Source organism: Archocentrus centrarchus, chromosome 18 (assembly GCF_007364275.1).
Source record: "Archocentrus centrarchus isolate MPI-CPG fArcCen1 chromosome 18, fArcCen1, whole genome shotgun sequence".
NCBI lineage: Eukaryota > Metazoa > Chordata > Actinopteri > Cichliformes > Cichlidae > Archocentrus > Archocentrus centrarchus.
The window spans coordinates 22,990,191-23,005,318 of NC_044363.1; the positions used below are offsets into that span (position 1 = coordinate 22,990,191).

General features: G+C 43.5%; 1 protein-coding gene across 1 annotated transcript in view; it reads right to left on the reverse strand.

The window, feature by feature from the left end:
- Positions 1-13,610, reverse strand: part of LOC115797221 (insulin receptor substrate 1-B) — a 51,755-nt gene extending 38,145 nt beyond the window's left edge. Inside the window, exon 1 of the mRNA XM_030753744.1 lies at positions 12,735-13,610. Within this exon, the coding sequence (XP_030609604.1) occupies positions 12,735-13,083 (349 nt within the window). The 5' untranslated portion in view covers positions 13,084-13,610. The remainder of the gene's footprint in view (positions 1-12,734) is intronic.
- Positions 13,611-15,128: the final 1,518 nt, after the last annotated feature.

The following is a 15,128-nucleotide window of genomic DNA, read 5'->3' on the forward strand; positions in this document are numbered from 1 at the left end:
ACTCACATACTACCAGAGTGGAAAAAATGAACTCCCGACAACTGACACCAAACACAAAAATGATGACTATGAAAGGAAAAAAAAAAAAAACTGTGGAAAACATAAGAGAAGCGACTTGGAAAATGCTTAATAAGTGACTCTTGTCCAAAACAAACAATGCAAACTGCTGGCAAGAATCCTATCGGCACACCCTTAAAACAGATTTTCAAAAGCCATTTTCTCAAGCGGAACTGACAATGAACTGGCTTTGTAAGCGAATAAATTCAAGTTTCTTTTAGCAGCAGCACAGGCAGCCCATTCACCCTTTGTGTTAAGTGTGCTGTATTCAGACAGCAGGGACTTACTGAAGTCAAAACACAGGAGAAAACGGTCTAAGTGATATCTGATCTTAAGCTAGTAGGGGCCAAACAAAGGCATGGGACTTATCTACCCACTTAATATTTGCCTGCCTATTGTCCCAAGAAAGTACCTTAATACTATCATGTATTGGAAAGTATTGTCAGCGGCTGGTGACACTGCCTTTGAATATATGACAGATTTACATCTAAGCTCATCTACTTCCACACACAAAAGCATCACATCTGTTTACTAACACGAATTACAGGAATACCAACATATGAGTCATGTTTAGGGTGGATTCTTATTCTTTTTCAGGAAACCACCCTAAAACGTTCCTGAAACGTATTCTCACACATCCCACATTTCTTAGATCCCTCTGTTACGTTGCCAGTTTAGATATGTCTGAGCATGATAACCATCTACAACACAGAATCAATCAAGCTAATGACAAGACTGAAAAAACAGACCTCCACATGAGGACTCACCTGCACCATTCAAGGGAACAGGATGTTCTTTGTGCATTAATGATGAGATTAAGCACCTGCCTTATTAGCCTACCACATCTGGCATACTGAAATAAGGAGGAGACAGGTGATTTTTTTTTTTTTTGACAACTGAGTGAAAAGTTATATGGCTTAATATTTTTATGATTTATCTGATACTTTTAGTGACTGCTCCATTTAGTCGCTATTCTTTATATTTAAGGACCACATTCATCATCTTTTTTCAGCCAATGACCTCCCGTTTTTCTCATTTATAATTTTAGTTAGCATTTTCAAGTGTTTGTTTAGCTAACAATTTGTTTAGCCAAATTTATATTTGAACTGCCAGCCATATGTTTGGTTAATAATTTCAAAATTTTTATTCTGAATTTTAGCTAGTTATTTTTAACTCTTTACTACGTCCAGCAAAAACAAATTATTTCAACTCAGGGCTGTAGCCAGCGGTTGATCACCCAGCGCTGTGCTGGGCTGAGGTAGCGTCGTGCTGGGCTTTGAATTTCACCGGTCTGCTATCGGAACTGATCGCTGTCACCACAATTAGCAAGAGGCGCGGCTATTAGCAATTAGCACTAGCAAGGAATAGTCCGACACAATTTAAATACTAGTTATTGACTACCATTAATTAATGATTTCTAATGTTATAACTCATATTTTAGCTAATACTTTCATCATATTGATAATATTGATAAATATTGATAATTATGATCAGTTAATGAAGTCATAGGTGTTATGCCACATGAGTTAATTAATGCACATAATGCTCTCACTTTGGAGATGCACCTGTGGATCCTGTGAAGCTTCAAACTGAAGCAGCTGGAAGGAGCAAGCACAGCTTCAGCTTCAGTGCATTTAATGGTGAGTCTCATTAACAACCACTTACAGGTCTCTGTTTAAGGGCCAGTGTTGGTGCTGAAATGCAGAACAAGCCTAATGACTAAAGAAGCTATTTAACCCAAATGTTTTCCTCCATAAAGGAATGTCTTTGGAGCGTCCCCTTATTAGGCATGAGATTACTTCAAGTAAAACAAGAGCATGAAATTAAAAGGGAAAAGTGTGCTTTGATTTATGCATTTATTTTAATATTAATTCCAATGGCTGTCTTTTATATACAGTCTTTATGTAGTGTTCTATTTCCCTTTGAAGCGAGACACTGGCGCCGTGAGTGATGCCACCCCCGAGTTGGGCATGTTCCAGTAGTAAAGTCGGAAAAGCAAGGAAAAACAGGATTAGTTATGCCATTCATGCATCACTAGCAATACAACGCAATGCTTGGTTTTTTTTTCATCACTGCGCCACTTGTCTACATGTTTCATTTGGCTCCAGAGTATAATGCTTTACACATATGCCTAACAAGCAAAAGTTCCTAGTTTGATTCTGGGAGGAGACCCAAAGCCCTTTGGGGTTGTGTCATGAAGGGCATCTGGTGTAAAAAAAAAAAAAAAGAAAAAAAAAGAAAGAAAATCTGCCAAATCAAACATGTGGAGCTACCCACTGTGGCAACCCCTTGTGAATAAGGGAGAGCTGAAAGTAGCTTTTGTCTGCACGCTTCATTCTCTTTCCCAAGCATCTGCTGAAAAAAAAAAAAACATAAAATAACAACCACATGTAGACCAGGATCTTCAGCATGCACAGCGAACATCGTGTAACTGAGCTTCTGTTATGAAAACTGTTTTTCCTGATCCCGATCCCAAAACATTTTTACATGTGATTGCACAAGAGGGAGAGGTCTGACGTGTCTCGCTGCATCTCCGTCCAGTTTTCTTACCCAAAATTGGAGGATCGCTCACAACTTGAAAGAGTCCTTAGAATAGATGTTTTGCTGAAAGCCAGTGAAGCTGTGGCTTTGCAGCTGTGTGTGTGTGTGTGTGTGTGTGTGTGTGTGTGTGTGTGTGTGTGTGTGTGTGTGTGTGTGTGTGTATATATATTCACTCCCCCTATATTAGATGACTCACTCAAGGCCATGCATGGCTGTTTCATGTGCTGCTTTTCTCTGTGCAAGAAGCCCTGTTTGCTTCCTCGATTTAGATTTACAACAGGAAGAGATGGTTTTGGGACTTTTCAGTGGGGACCTATGGAATGAGGGACTGAAGGAGATTGCAGGCAGATATCACAGAGCCATTAAGAAGGAGAAAAAAGGGTCTTTTTCAAAGTTTATTTTAGGATTGCTTTGCCTAAAAGAATCTAATTACAGGCTTATTTCAGAAATTCATTTTTTTTTAGTTCACTGCTCTCTGAGAGTGACTCAGATTGCAGTGCAGCACGATATTTAAAGAGTATCTTTTTCTTTTCAAGAACCCATTTAAAATGTCTCGAGGAGACTGTGAGTGTGTTGTTTGTTTTGAGTACAGCGCAGCCTTAAACCTCAGCTGTGCCCTCAACAGCACTTACACAAACACCCTTGATCTCAAGGCTGCTCTGGTTATGTACATTTATTGACCACCCTCAAAAAAAAACAAACAAACAAAACAAAAAAACAAAACAAAACAAAAATCCCCCAAAAAGCCTAAAAACCTTTAAAAGATTTCCTTCAGAGACCATGGGCTTAATCGTAGGCGGTGCAGTAATAAATTATGGTTTGCCCCCAGCTTTCCTCTGGAGGATCTTTATGGCAGTTTGGTGTTTGCTGGAAAGAAAGCGGCGCATGAAGAGTTTATCAGCCGGTCAGCTTCCGTGCAGCACACCGCCCCTATACTGCATAACGAACCCTCAGAAAAACATGCACACAGAGCTGGAGATAATCTAAGGGTGTGAGCCGGATATACGTGAAAAGCACCTGGAGGTAATGAACCACCGGCGTGGAGCCTGCTGGTTGAATACGGGCCACGCACAGAGGAAAACACTCAGACAACCTTGACGCAACCGTCACATTGCGCGTATTTCGGACATATTTATTCGCACTTTCAGCTGAATATAACTTACACTGGCTCCTTCACGCACCGCTTGTTTACTTCACGTTCACGGCGAACACACATGAAACTTTCAGTGCGGCTTGAGAACGGGAGCCTACACGGGCAACACTGGCGCCTATTGACGCCGATTTATTTGCCATGCTTGAGCTGCCTCCCTCGAGACCACGGGTTGAACATAAAGAGGCCACAATCCAGCCTAATTTACTCAATTTCAAGTATTGGTTGAGTTATTAGCACTGAGGGGAAGCTTGCTTTCCTATAGCCTAGTACACAAACATAAGGGTTGTTAGGGAACAACCCCCCCCCCAGTATTAGAGACAGGCGCATTTGTCCCACCCAAAAATTACACCGCGGACGAGAAAAATACTTGATTTTGAAATCTTTAACTCCGTGCTTTTATTTTGAAGGCGCAACATAGCATCATGTCACTTTTTGTCTCTCCAAAGTTGTTATTCCTCTCTCCTACAGCCTCAATTGCAACTACATGCAAATGACCAATTATGAAAATTAAGTGATGACGTCATGTAGCGACTTCTAGTGACTTTTGGGACAGCCAATAGCCACTTTCCTTACTGAGGACTAGGCAACAGTGGCGGGAGACAGCGGCGGGAGTCAGAAACCCTTTTGAATGAGGTAAAACGGTCTGTCTGGAATACTGCCATGAATATGGCTTGTTTATGTCTTGTTGTCAGTTTACTTTCATATATAGAAACCAGATCTTTTTCAGTTATCTTAATCCTGGGATGGTCACTCGTCCAATATGTAGCTTGCTAAATTTTGTTTGGTGGTTTGCCCGTGTCTTACGATTATAAAACGTATACATATGTAAATTATACATGCAATAATATAGGTGTACACAACACTATTTTTCCAAGATACATTTGAAAAAGAAGAAAGTAAAAGATTAAATAGCATTTTTTTATGCTTTGCTCAGAGTATTTACAGATCTGTCAAGTTTCTGATATGTGCCCCCCCCAATAGTAAACTCATTCCTATGCCCTTGAGTGTTAGGGGGTGTGTGTGAGTGTGACATGTTTAGGCCCAAGGCTGCTAGATAGATGCCTGACAGCACCTCACTTAAGTGGCAGGCTCGTCCTTGTCATAGTTATCTCAAAAATCCTAAGGACACAGGTCTTATTTTTCAAGCTGTAGCAATACAGAAGTCCAGATGCAATCGAGCAGCATCCTTCCATGAAAAACTGCTTGGATGTGCAGCTAAAACTTCTTAGTTAGTTAATGCCGCCTGTAAATCAGGGCAAACTAGCTGGCTGGCTCTCATCAGGTCGTGTTTCAAATTTCTGACCTCACTGCCCTAGCATGCTGTGCTGTAATACCACAAAAGACTGCACAGAAACTTGTGAGAGCTAAAACCCCCCCATTCTCTGCCATCCCCACCCCACCCTCAGCTACCGTGTCGCCCAGATCCACCCACGCTCACTTTACCAGCGTACCAGCTCAGATAGATCGGAGACAGCTGTGTACTGTTTTATCCCCGCACATATTTGTGAGAGAAGGGAGCCACCCGGCAGTGAAAACTGTTGCTCTAATCTCTGGCTGCCATGTATACCAGTTTTCCCTTATTTTCAACCTCTCTAGCATCTGTAATCCCCCCCCCCCTGGGGCCGCGGCACTTCACCAACAGCACCGGCATCTGCCCGAAGCTAATTTCACATGTGGTTTGCGTTAGCCAGAGTCGCACAAACACAAACACGTGAATGCATGAAATTAAGCGGTGACACATTGAAGGTTCACCATTCTGACAGGACACGCAAGAAACCTGCGTGAAACTGAGAGTGAGGTGCTGTCACCTGTCTCCACTCTCACTAGCATCACTGTGGGCCCTTGAGCAAGGCCCCCCCCCAGGTACATTCTAGCTGCCCCCTGCTCCGCATGATGTGTGTGTGCTACATACACACACATGTGTGATGAGACTGTATTTCACTGCATGTGTATGTGACAATAAGTGGGAGTGGTGGCCTAGAGGAGACGGGTTTATGACTGAGAGGATGCTGTGTGAGGATGCTGGTTTGAATCTCCGGACTGGCATGTACTGGAAAAATGGGATTTCCACCCTGGAATCCGAACCACCACCAAGAGCCCCAGAGCCTTGGAATGGCATTGGAATATTGAGGTGTTGAGGAGCTGCCTGTCTCCACTCTCAGTGTGCCACTATGGGCCCTTGAGCAAGGCCCCAAATGTTCGACCTACCTGTGCTGTGTGTGTGCTGCATAAATGCAGCGACTGTATGCGACAATAAAAGTTGTTTGTTTTTTAACATTTCCAAAGGGAATAAATTGTATTTTAGAAATAAATAACTTATCAAATGAGCTACAGGGAGGTGTGGTGGAAGCTGTAATCTAATTCTTCTTTCAGCTGCTCCCTTCAGGGGTCACCACAGTGGATCATCTGCCTCCATCTCACCCTATCCCTGCATCCTCCTCTGTCACACCAACCCTCTGCACATCCTCCTTCACCAAATCCATGAATCTTTTCCTCCTGCCTGGGAGCTCCATCTTCAACATCCTTTGTCCAGTATATTCACTATCCCTCCTCTGCACATGACCATCTCAGCCTTGTTTCTCTAACTTTGTCTCCAAACTGCTCAACCTGAGCTGTCTCTCTGATATATCAAAAGCTGTAGTAAGACTTTATAATGCGGAAATGCATCAGGATTATTTTTACTTTATGATCCAGTGATCCAAGTGCTGGTGCTAAGGTATGAACCTAGAAAACTGTGGACCCTGACAACACACAGAGAATGTATAACAGAAGGAAAATCGGATGACCAGCTGACCATTGTTGCCGTGTGAAGTTTGTAGAAAAAGAAAACTGCTGGAACTCGATGGAGCTGCTTCACTTTCCAGCATATCCCCATATGACTTATATCCAAGTGCTGAACAGCTTGTACCTAGTATTGGTCTTTGTACTAGTACTGTATAGTGTTATAAAGTAGTATTAACAAAAGTATTTGTGTAGGGCCTGTCACATACAATGCAACAGCACCACCACTGCACTCTGAAACTGATTCTTTTCTATGGCTTGCACCACACAGTAATGGTTCCCCCATTACTGTCCCCCTGCTTGTGGAGCACTCAGGGCCCATTTAGGCTCGCCGTTCTTGCCCTTGCAAACGGCGCTGTACAAAAGTGACAAAGCTGTGCTTTGGTGTCGCTTCAGCCAGTTGTGCACCTCTTTTTGTAATTTTTTTTAACCACAATTTTAATGATGTGTCAGTGGAGAAGCTTCGAGCAGGGCCGGAGACAAAGGTATCTTTTCATGAGCAATTGCAATACATTTAGTTGGTAACCAACTCCAGATGTTGTGTAGTTAGCTATTGCTAGCTGGCTAGGTATGGTCTTTATCAAGTCGCTATGTCTCTATCAAAGAACACAACCTGTCAGCCTGTGTCACTGACCTCAGTGTGTTTCTAGTTAATATACATTTTGCTTGGATCTTACTGTCATGGTCCTGGGTTTATGACCCAGCGTTTTTAGTTTCAGGACTTTCATTTTGCTTTTGTCTAAGGTTACAGTTTGATTTCTTGTTTATTGAGCTTTCCTAGTTTCCTTGTACCTGATGTGTAATCAGCAATAAAGTTGTGTATTTCTGAGTTCACGCTTTGCCTCCTAAGTCCTATGTTTGGGTCCTTATCCTGCCTGCTATGCTGCAGAATTGACTCTTATATGTCACAATTGTTGAATTGTTACAAGCTTCAGTGGATGGGACATGCTAGCTGGGCATATCTTGGCTTTATTCATGCATGCATGTTCACACATAGCTGTGCATTTGTGAGCTGTGGTGGTTTAATCCAGCTGGTTTACTCACTGTTCCTGTGGTGACAGCATTTTCTTGTTTTCACACTGTGGTCAGGTTGCATGGATAGACTAGGGACCTCACTTTTATACCTCATATGTGCTCTTGGGGTACTTCCATCATGCCATTTTGTGGTATAGCAGCGTAATAACATATTTACAGCACTTGTAGCACTGGGCCCAATTGCTGACCATTTATGTTTGATATTATTCTACTGATGCTCAGCAATTCTGTATGCTAAATATTTATTATTTACATATTACAAATGGCTTATTTGCTAGTCTGTAATTTGGTACAATTGCAGAGTTATGCAAAAATATACATGTTTTGGAGGAAAACGGTCCAACATGTCCAGGTCAAACACCCTAAATCACACATTTCCTAAAAAGCCTGTGCCCTCTAGATTGGATATGGCATGCATTGAGACCACCCTCATCAATGTCATGGACATGACCTAGTTTTATAGTGTGTATCACACTGAAATACAATGTTTTTCAATTGGTTTATGTACATGGGGCTGAAACAGTAATGCACCCCAAAAAATTTATATTCAACTTCAACCCTCCAGCATTAATAATGATTAGGCTCAGGTGACAAAGAAGTGGTATGGGGGGGCCCCAAATCAAATTTTGCTTAGGGCCCCTTCAAGGCTTGGGCCCGCCCTGGCTTCAAGATTCAGGGAGGTGTTGCAGCAGTTTGAAAAGATGAGACTTCCCAGGAAAAAAAACAAAAACTGCAATTGCGTTGCTTCGACTGATTTGACGACTTCTCCTCCACATGCCAGCGCTGTTCTCGCGCGGCGGCCCCTAATGATCAGGAGAACACTGCAGCAAGTATTCGCACCCTCAGTGCTGGTATGGAGCTGCAAAGCATCCAATGTGGTCGTCGCACATGTGCCCATATGATGTGCATTCATGTGATCAAGAGAAAAGCAGAACGAAAGAGAGCAGGTTGTGTACATCAAGACCATAATAGGCCCAAAAAACCCCAAAAAGGAAGCAGTACCTGCAGAGCATTTTACATTTTTGGTACCAAAAAGTGGAACAGGTGGGATTCATCTCAGTCCATTCATTGCTGTTACAAGATCTTATAACAGGAACAGAGTGGCGAGCAAATACGTTTTTTATTTATTTTTATACCACTGTTCTTAAAGCATCCACCAGGTGCCTGATGAATATCAACCCATGAACTTCCTGACCCCTAAATATAAAAACACTAACGGGATAGTATCAACCAATGACAATCAATAAGGCCTGCTGTAAAAGGTTACTATGCATTTAAAGCCCCGCATGCTCAACACATCAGCACTTATTGATTAAAGTGGCGCCGTTGCTGCAGGCCTTGCTTTACTGTCACTCAAACAGAGCTCCAGCTCCGAGCTGGCCTCGACCCACAGTAGCAGCAGACATGAAGCAGAGCGCCCAAGGCTGGCTCTGACTCATGTCTGTGACGTTTTACAAGCTGCAGCATCACTACAAACCAGATCTGACCATGCTGCAGCCTGGCCAGCCAGCTCGTTGTGTTAAAGAAATTACAAGGGGTTATGTAGGGGAAATACCCTGTGGCAGCTCACCACGCTCCAACCTGGACTGAGGTTTTAATAGAGCTCCTAGTTAAGCTCCACTTCTGCAGGCAAAATGTTAAAAAGAAAAGAAAAGAAAATAATAAAGAGAAAGAGAGAGAAGGACTTGGTGGCACTTGGAAAAAAAGTTCACATTCCTGTTCCAATTAGCACACAGCCTCTACTGTGCCACCACCGGCTGACCCTCGAGACAATAATTACCACCTAATTAGGGAGATGAGCAGTGCTTAAGCACGGCTTAACATTTAATCTGCCGGCTCAGCGAACCAGCAGCGAGATCCAGATCTCTTGGGCTGGAGCAGCTGAACGACACTCCAGGATAAAAACAGTCTGATGGGGAGATTTGACTTCTAATTCAGACTCAGAGGGACGTCATAAAGGACAGCTCACTCAAAAACACAAGTTCTCCTCAAACCCACAGTGCAATTTACACAAAGTGGGAAGTACCTGGATTGCTTTCACAAACAGCTGGTTAATAAGAGCGAGAAAACACTAAATAAAAAGACAACCAAACTTCATATACAGAGGACCAAACCGATCAAAAGCGTGTAATGAAATAAATTACACGACTCAATAAATATTAAATACTTTGCTGTTAGATACTCCAATAACATTCAAAATGAATATGACTCATTAATTAACACAGTGTGACATAAATTACTGTTTTTATCCCCATATTAATTTACTTTTACATTAAGCTTCCAATTATTTTCTATTTTATTTATTAGGTAATTCATTTTTAGGGTTTATTTACATTGTCAATTACGTATAAATTAATTAAAACCTACATTTGTTTTTGATATTTTTGATGCATTTAATGAAACGTCCATTTATGTCGTGTGTGTGTTTTCTTTTACTTAATAGCAATTCATGATGTGTTATATTGGCAGTTTCAGTCCTCCATATACATAAAGTGAAGTTTTCAAACACATTCAGGTTCATATAAACCATAAATAATTCACACTGCAGAGGAAGAGTTTGTCCTTGCTAAAAAAAAAAATGTTTGATTGATCTTCTCCATTTCAGACTCAAGACTAAATCAGCTGTCAGTCACTCTGCTTTAATCTCTGTTTATGTTGGCACGTTTGAACGCGAGTGCTCGTAGATGGGGCGTCTCTCTCGTTTGGTGCTGATCGCTAAGGAGCCTGGACTTTATCGTATTGTTTTCCGAGGCAAACAACAACAACTCCCGAGGTGCTGCCCTGCACTGCGTTCTCCTGGCACACGAGGCCTGAGGGTCGCACCTCTGCCCCGTTTCATCGAGGTTAAACCTTTACACACTCGACTGACTCCTAATAGTTGAGCAAATAGCTGCCCTCAAGCCTAATACTGTACTCGCTGCCTGAAAGGGTCTTACTGGATTCAGCTGAATAAATAAGTGGGATCCTGCCCAGCATGGCAGCTGGCTTGTGTTTAATTACCACCAGGCTGTGTGTGATATTGAACGGTTCCTGGGCGGCTTTAGGTGGTTTTCCCAGGCTGTGAAGGAAGAGGGACTCTATAACAGCAAGGACAGCTATGGTTTTTATTATACTTTCACTGCATGCGTGCTACAAACTCCCACCTTTGCAGCCAACTGCTTTGCAGAGGGAATATGTGGAGCTGCACAGGTATCAAATTGAGGGTGTGGTTCTCTGGAAACTATTTGAGACAGACAGTGCAGCATCTCTTGGCTTAGCGTCAACCTTTCTGCAGGCTTGGATTCTTCTGTCTCCCCACTGGGACAAGTGTGTGTGTGTGGGGTGACAGATATTTCACTGTGGGTAGGCGAGGCTGGAAAGCAGGGAGGTGCGAGTGGGACTTGAAACTGCGCACATACCAAAAGAGGGCAAGAATCCTCACAGAGTTGTGTGCAGAGCGTCTTATGCAGCAACTGGCCATGAACCTGCAATGTCTCCATGTCTTGAAAAAAAAAAAAAAATGTCTCCTTGTAAATGCCTGCATAATGCATGCGTGCATCCGTGCGTGCAACCGTGCATGTGTGTGGCCTCATTTTTTTTTTTTTTTAAATGAGCAGAAACTGTGCAGCACATACCACAAGAAAATGCCTGCCAGCGTTGGAGTTTACACAGCAGCCAGCCGCAGCCTTTTTCTTCCCCATTGTCAGTGATGGTGATTTACACAAGAAAGCCAGCACTCACAGAAAACAAAGGAAGGAGACGAGAAGCCACCACAGGACCAGTAATTTCAAAAGCTACTCGTGATGATGTTTGAGGCCGCAGCTTCTCTGGATTTCTGGGAAGACGGCGCACGCTCACCTGCTGCGCTGCAGCCTGCGAAACACAATTTTCTGTACATGTGACCGCACAAGTGCTTAGTGCCTGTAGTTTGGATTAATTGCACCGTGAAGGTGTGCAACTCCAATCGAGCAGCCCCTCTAGTCACTCTCCCCTGCTGCAGAAACAGCGGGCTTGCACATCTACTTCAAATCTGTTGGGTTACACCTGCAACTTTTTGAGATTATGCATCCATCTTCCCCCATAAAACTCCTCCAGCTAAGAGTAGAAAACTGGACTATTACATAGATAAAGTTTGTCCTCATTTACTTCTGTATTTGTTTACACACTAACCAGCTGATTTATGTAACCCAGCAGCAGGTCCTGTGTAAGGAGAAGCACCTTGAACTCTTATCATCTAGGATTGCGTCACATGTCCCTGGTTGCTGCTCTCAGGCCAGGAAGGCCGAACAGGTGATTTGGAGTTGCTGTGCTGGCTGCTGTTGCTCCAACAGCTGTGTTTACACAGCGGCTGATAGACACGATTTGCGAAAAAAAACAAAAAAGAAAACAAGAGGGGTGACTTTCTTCTGAGGTGGTTGAGGCCATTTGGGACAAATCCCACAGCTTGAGCGGCTGGATGGGGCGCATCAGGCTCACTCTTTATTCCTCAATCAGGAAATAGATATTAAAGTTTAATGACTGCGCAGTCAGATACTAATGCACTTCTCTCTGACAAGTTTTTGGGATGCACTTCTCTGCCCTAAGATCAATGCCTGATGTAATATACAGCGGTGTCAGCAGAAAAGCAGAGTAGGCAGAGTAAACAAGAGGGCAGGGTGTGTTTGAGCAGTAAACTCGGGACAGGGAGGCCAAGCTTGTACTCAGCTGAGGCCTACTGAGACACCCCCCCCCCCCCCCCCCCCCCCAAAAAAAAAGAAAAAGAAAAGAAGAAGTGTGCTTGACAACAGGGAACAAACTTCTAGCCTGACACCAGCGTGATAAGAAGTGCTGGAGGATAAGCCCCTTACGCGGAGCTTTAACGGCGCATGTTTACGCAAACTGCAGTGAGTCAGAGGGCTGCAGGCAGACGCTTTGAACGTCTATAAATGAACAGCAGCCAGCTTGAAATGGGCAATGAAAGGGAAACTGTGTCAACTTGACTCGGCGATCTGTAATGGCTTTTAGATAATCCTGAAAATCTGTAATGATACATGTTCCGATCTGCAGTGCGCTTCAGCCGCTCTGCTCTGCACGCATTGCCACGTTTCTCCTCTCATGCAGAGCCCCAAAACACATCAGTGTGTGTATGTGCATGCAGGAAAGCGTGCACACGTGTGTGTGTGTGTGTGCGTAAATGTGCTTTGCTTACTCTTACACTGCAGCTCAACCATGGCCTGGTACCACTCGTCCTGGTCCGCCTCGTTCTCCGCGGCCACGGCGAAACTCTCGGAGCGGGTGTACAGCACGATCATGTACTTGTTCTTGGAGTCGGCCCGTTTGTTTATGTTGAAGCAGGTCTCCAGCGCCACGACTTTCTTTGGGACGGGGGCCTTGCCGCGGAATTTCTTCTCGCTCTCGTAGTACTCCAGGCGGGCCGGACCGCGCTCCGAGGCGGCGCGGAGCACGAAGTACCGCCGGTGCATGGACTTGTGCTTGCGGAGGTATCCGTTCCGCCGCACGTCCTCGTGGCTGTGCTGCTCGCCCGCTTGGCTCTCCATGGCACCCTCTGATCTCCTTTAATTTTCCCCCCCCACGGAAAACAAGCGTAGACTTCTTCTATTTTCCTTGTAGTATTTCTGCAAGTTTAGCGAGGTGATTCAAACATCCCCCGGCTCCACTCCTCTCTCTCTCTCTCCCACACCGCCGCTGGCATGTGAGAGGAGAGTCAGAGGTCGGTTTGGGTTGCTGCAACTGCGAGTCCCGGAGCTTAAATATGAGCCAGTATTTGTTTATGACTGCTACTTTTCTTCATTGAGGGTGGAGGTGGGTCGATTTCTCCTCTGCGGACGGAGCAAAGCAAGTTCTTGCAGGCTGCACACAGACGAGCACATGCGGCGGAGCTCCCCCTACTCTCCACTACTACCACTACTACTCCTGCTGCTGCGAGTGTTTCCAAGCGCTGTCTGGGCGGTTTAATCCCAGTTACTGCACATCGTAGAGCGCAGCGCCCATCCTGCTGCACGCTGTCTCTCTGCCTGTCCCCCCCACCCCTGCCTCTGTCGGCTCTGCTCTGGTTTCCGTTCCGGGGAGCAGGACTGTCACTCAGCGCTCTACTAGTACTCTACTTTTGAACACGGCGCGTTCAAGAACTTCACCAGAGCTCCGACAGCAGAGCTCCACCCACCACGCTGGATTTCAGGACAGAACATTGCTATATTATAAACTATAAACTGAAATAAAATTAAAAACCAAGACCCTGACTATCAATACCCACAAAAATGCCAACGATGCCAATGCCAACAGGCACTGACAGGCATAAAATTATATTTTTGCACCAACAAGATGATTCCCAAAGAGCTATCAGGTGATGTTCAGTGTCCTGAAAAAAATATAAATGGAGAACAAAAGAAGAAATTGCACACACACACACCCCAAAAATCTATCTGCAGTAGATGAACACTATCTGACAGTCATGTCTTTAAGAAATAAGGGAGGAAAAAATCTAGAAAAAGTAAATAATTAGTCTACATTTCCCCTTTTCCAAGCAAAATATAAAGAAAAGTGGGGTGGCTCGAGACTTTTGCACAGTACTGTAGGATTTTAATTACACACATTATTAAGAATATGGTAAATGGACTGGTTCTTATATAGTGCTTTTCTACTCTACTCTTCATATAGCATGTCCCATTCATCCATTCATGCAGGCCCTTTCTACATCTAAATGCTTCCTATCTAACATTCACACACACAATCACACTCCTATGAACACGTCGGGAGCAGCTCGGGGCTCAGTATATTGCCCAAAGGATACCTTGGCATGCAGGCTGGAGGAACCAGGGGTCGAACCACCAACTTTCTAATTAGTAGATGACCTGAGCTACAACCACCACCTGTGCAAGTTGGAATGAATAACAAGACAATAACACAAATGTAAAATTTTAATAACAAACTTTATTCAAGCCAGGAGGAAAAAGTGCTCCATTCTTACTTAGCGATGTTTGAATAGCTGCATGAAATAAGCTGAACAACCAACAATTTTTGTGTGTGTGTGTGTGAGAGACGGCGCAAAGATAAATACAAGACGTCGCTCCCAGATTAGATAACAGCACCGCTCTAACATGTTAACATTTTACTTCAGCGGTGCAATCTTCCTAAAACATTTGCACTTTCATCAGATTACATTTGAGGACTCCGAGGTTCTTTGCTTTAATAAGACAGTCACTAATTCTTGTGGAATCATAAAACTAAAGCTGGATCTACTGGGCCCTTTGCAAATGGTGCTTATGTAAAGCACAGTGGATACCAAACTGTAACACCCATTAAATAATATAATTTATCTCTACCAGTTCTTATTACCAAAGATGTCTACAGCCAAATGGGTTGTTTACATCAAGTAAATCATTTTTGTTTAGTTCCAAAAATAAATCGACATGTACAGATTTTATGGATCCATCTTTGTGGATCCAATTGCAAAGAACGTGCAGATTAACAGAAGATGGGAAAACAGAGTATGCCATTAAAAGTGCATTTATTTTTCTTAATCTCATGCTGTTTATAATGTTTTGTAAATATTATGTTATATAATATAGTGAAAGACTTGGTA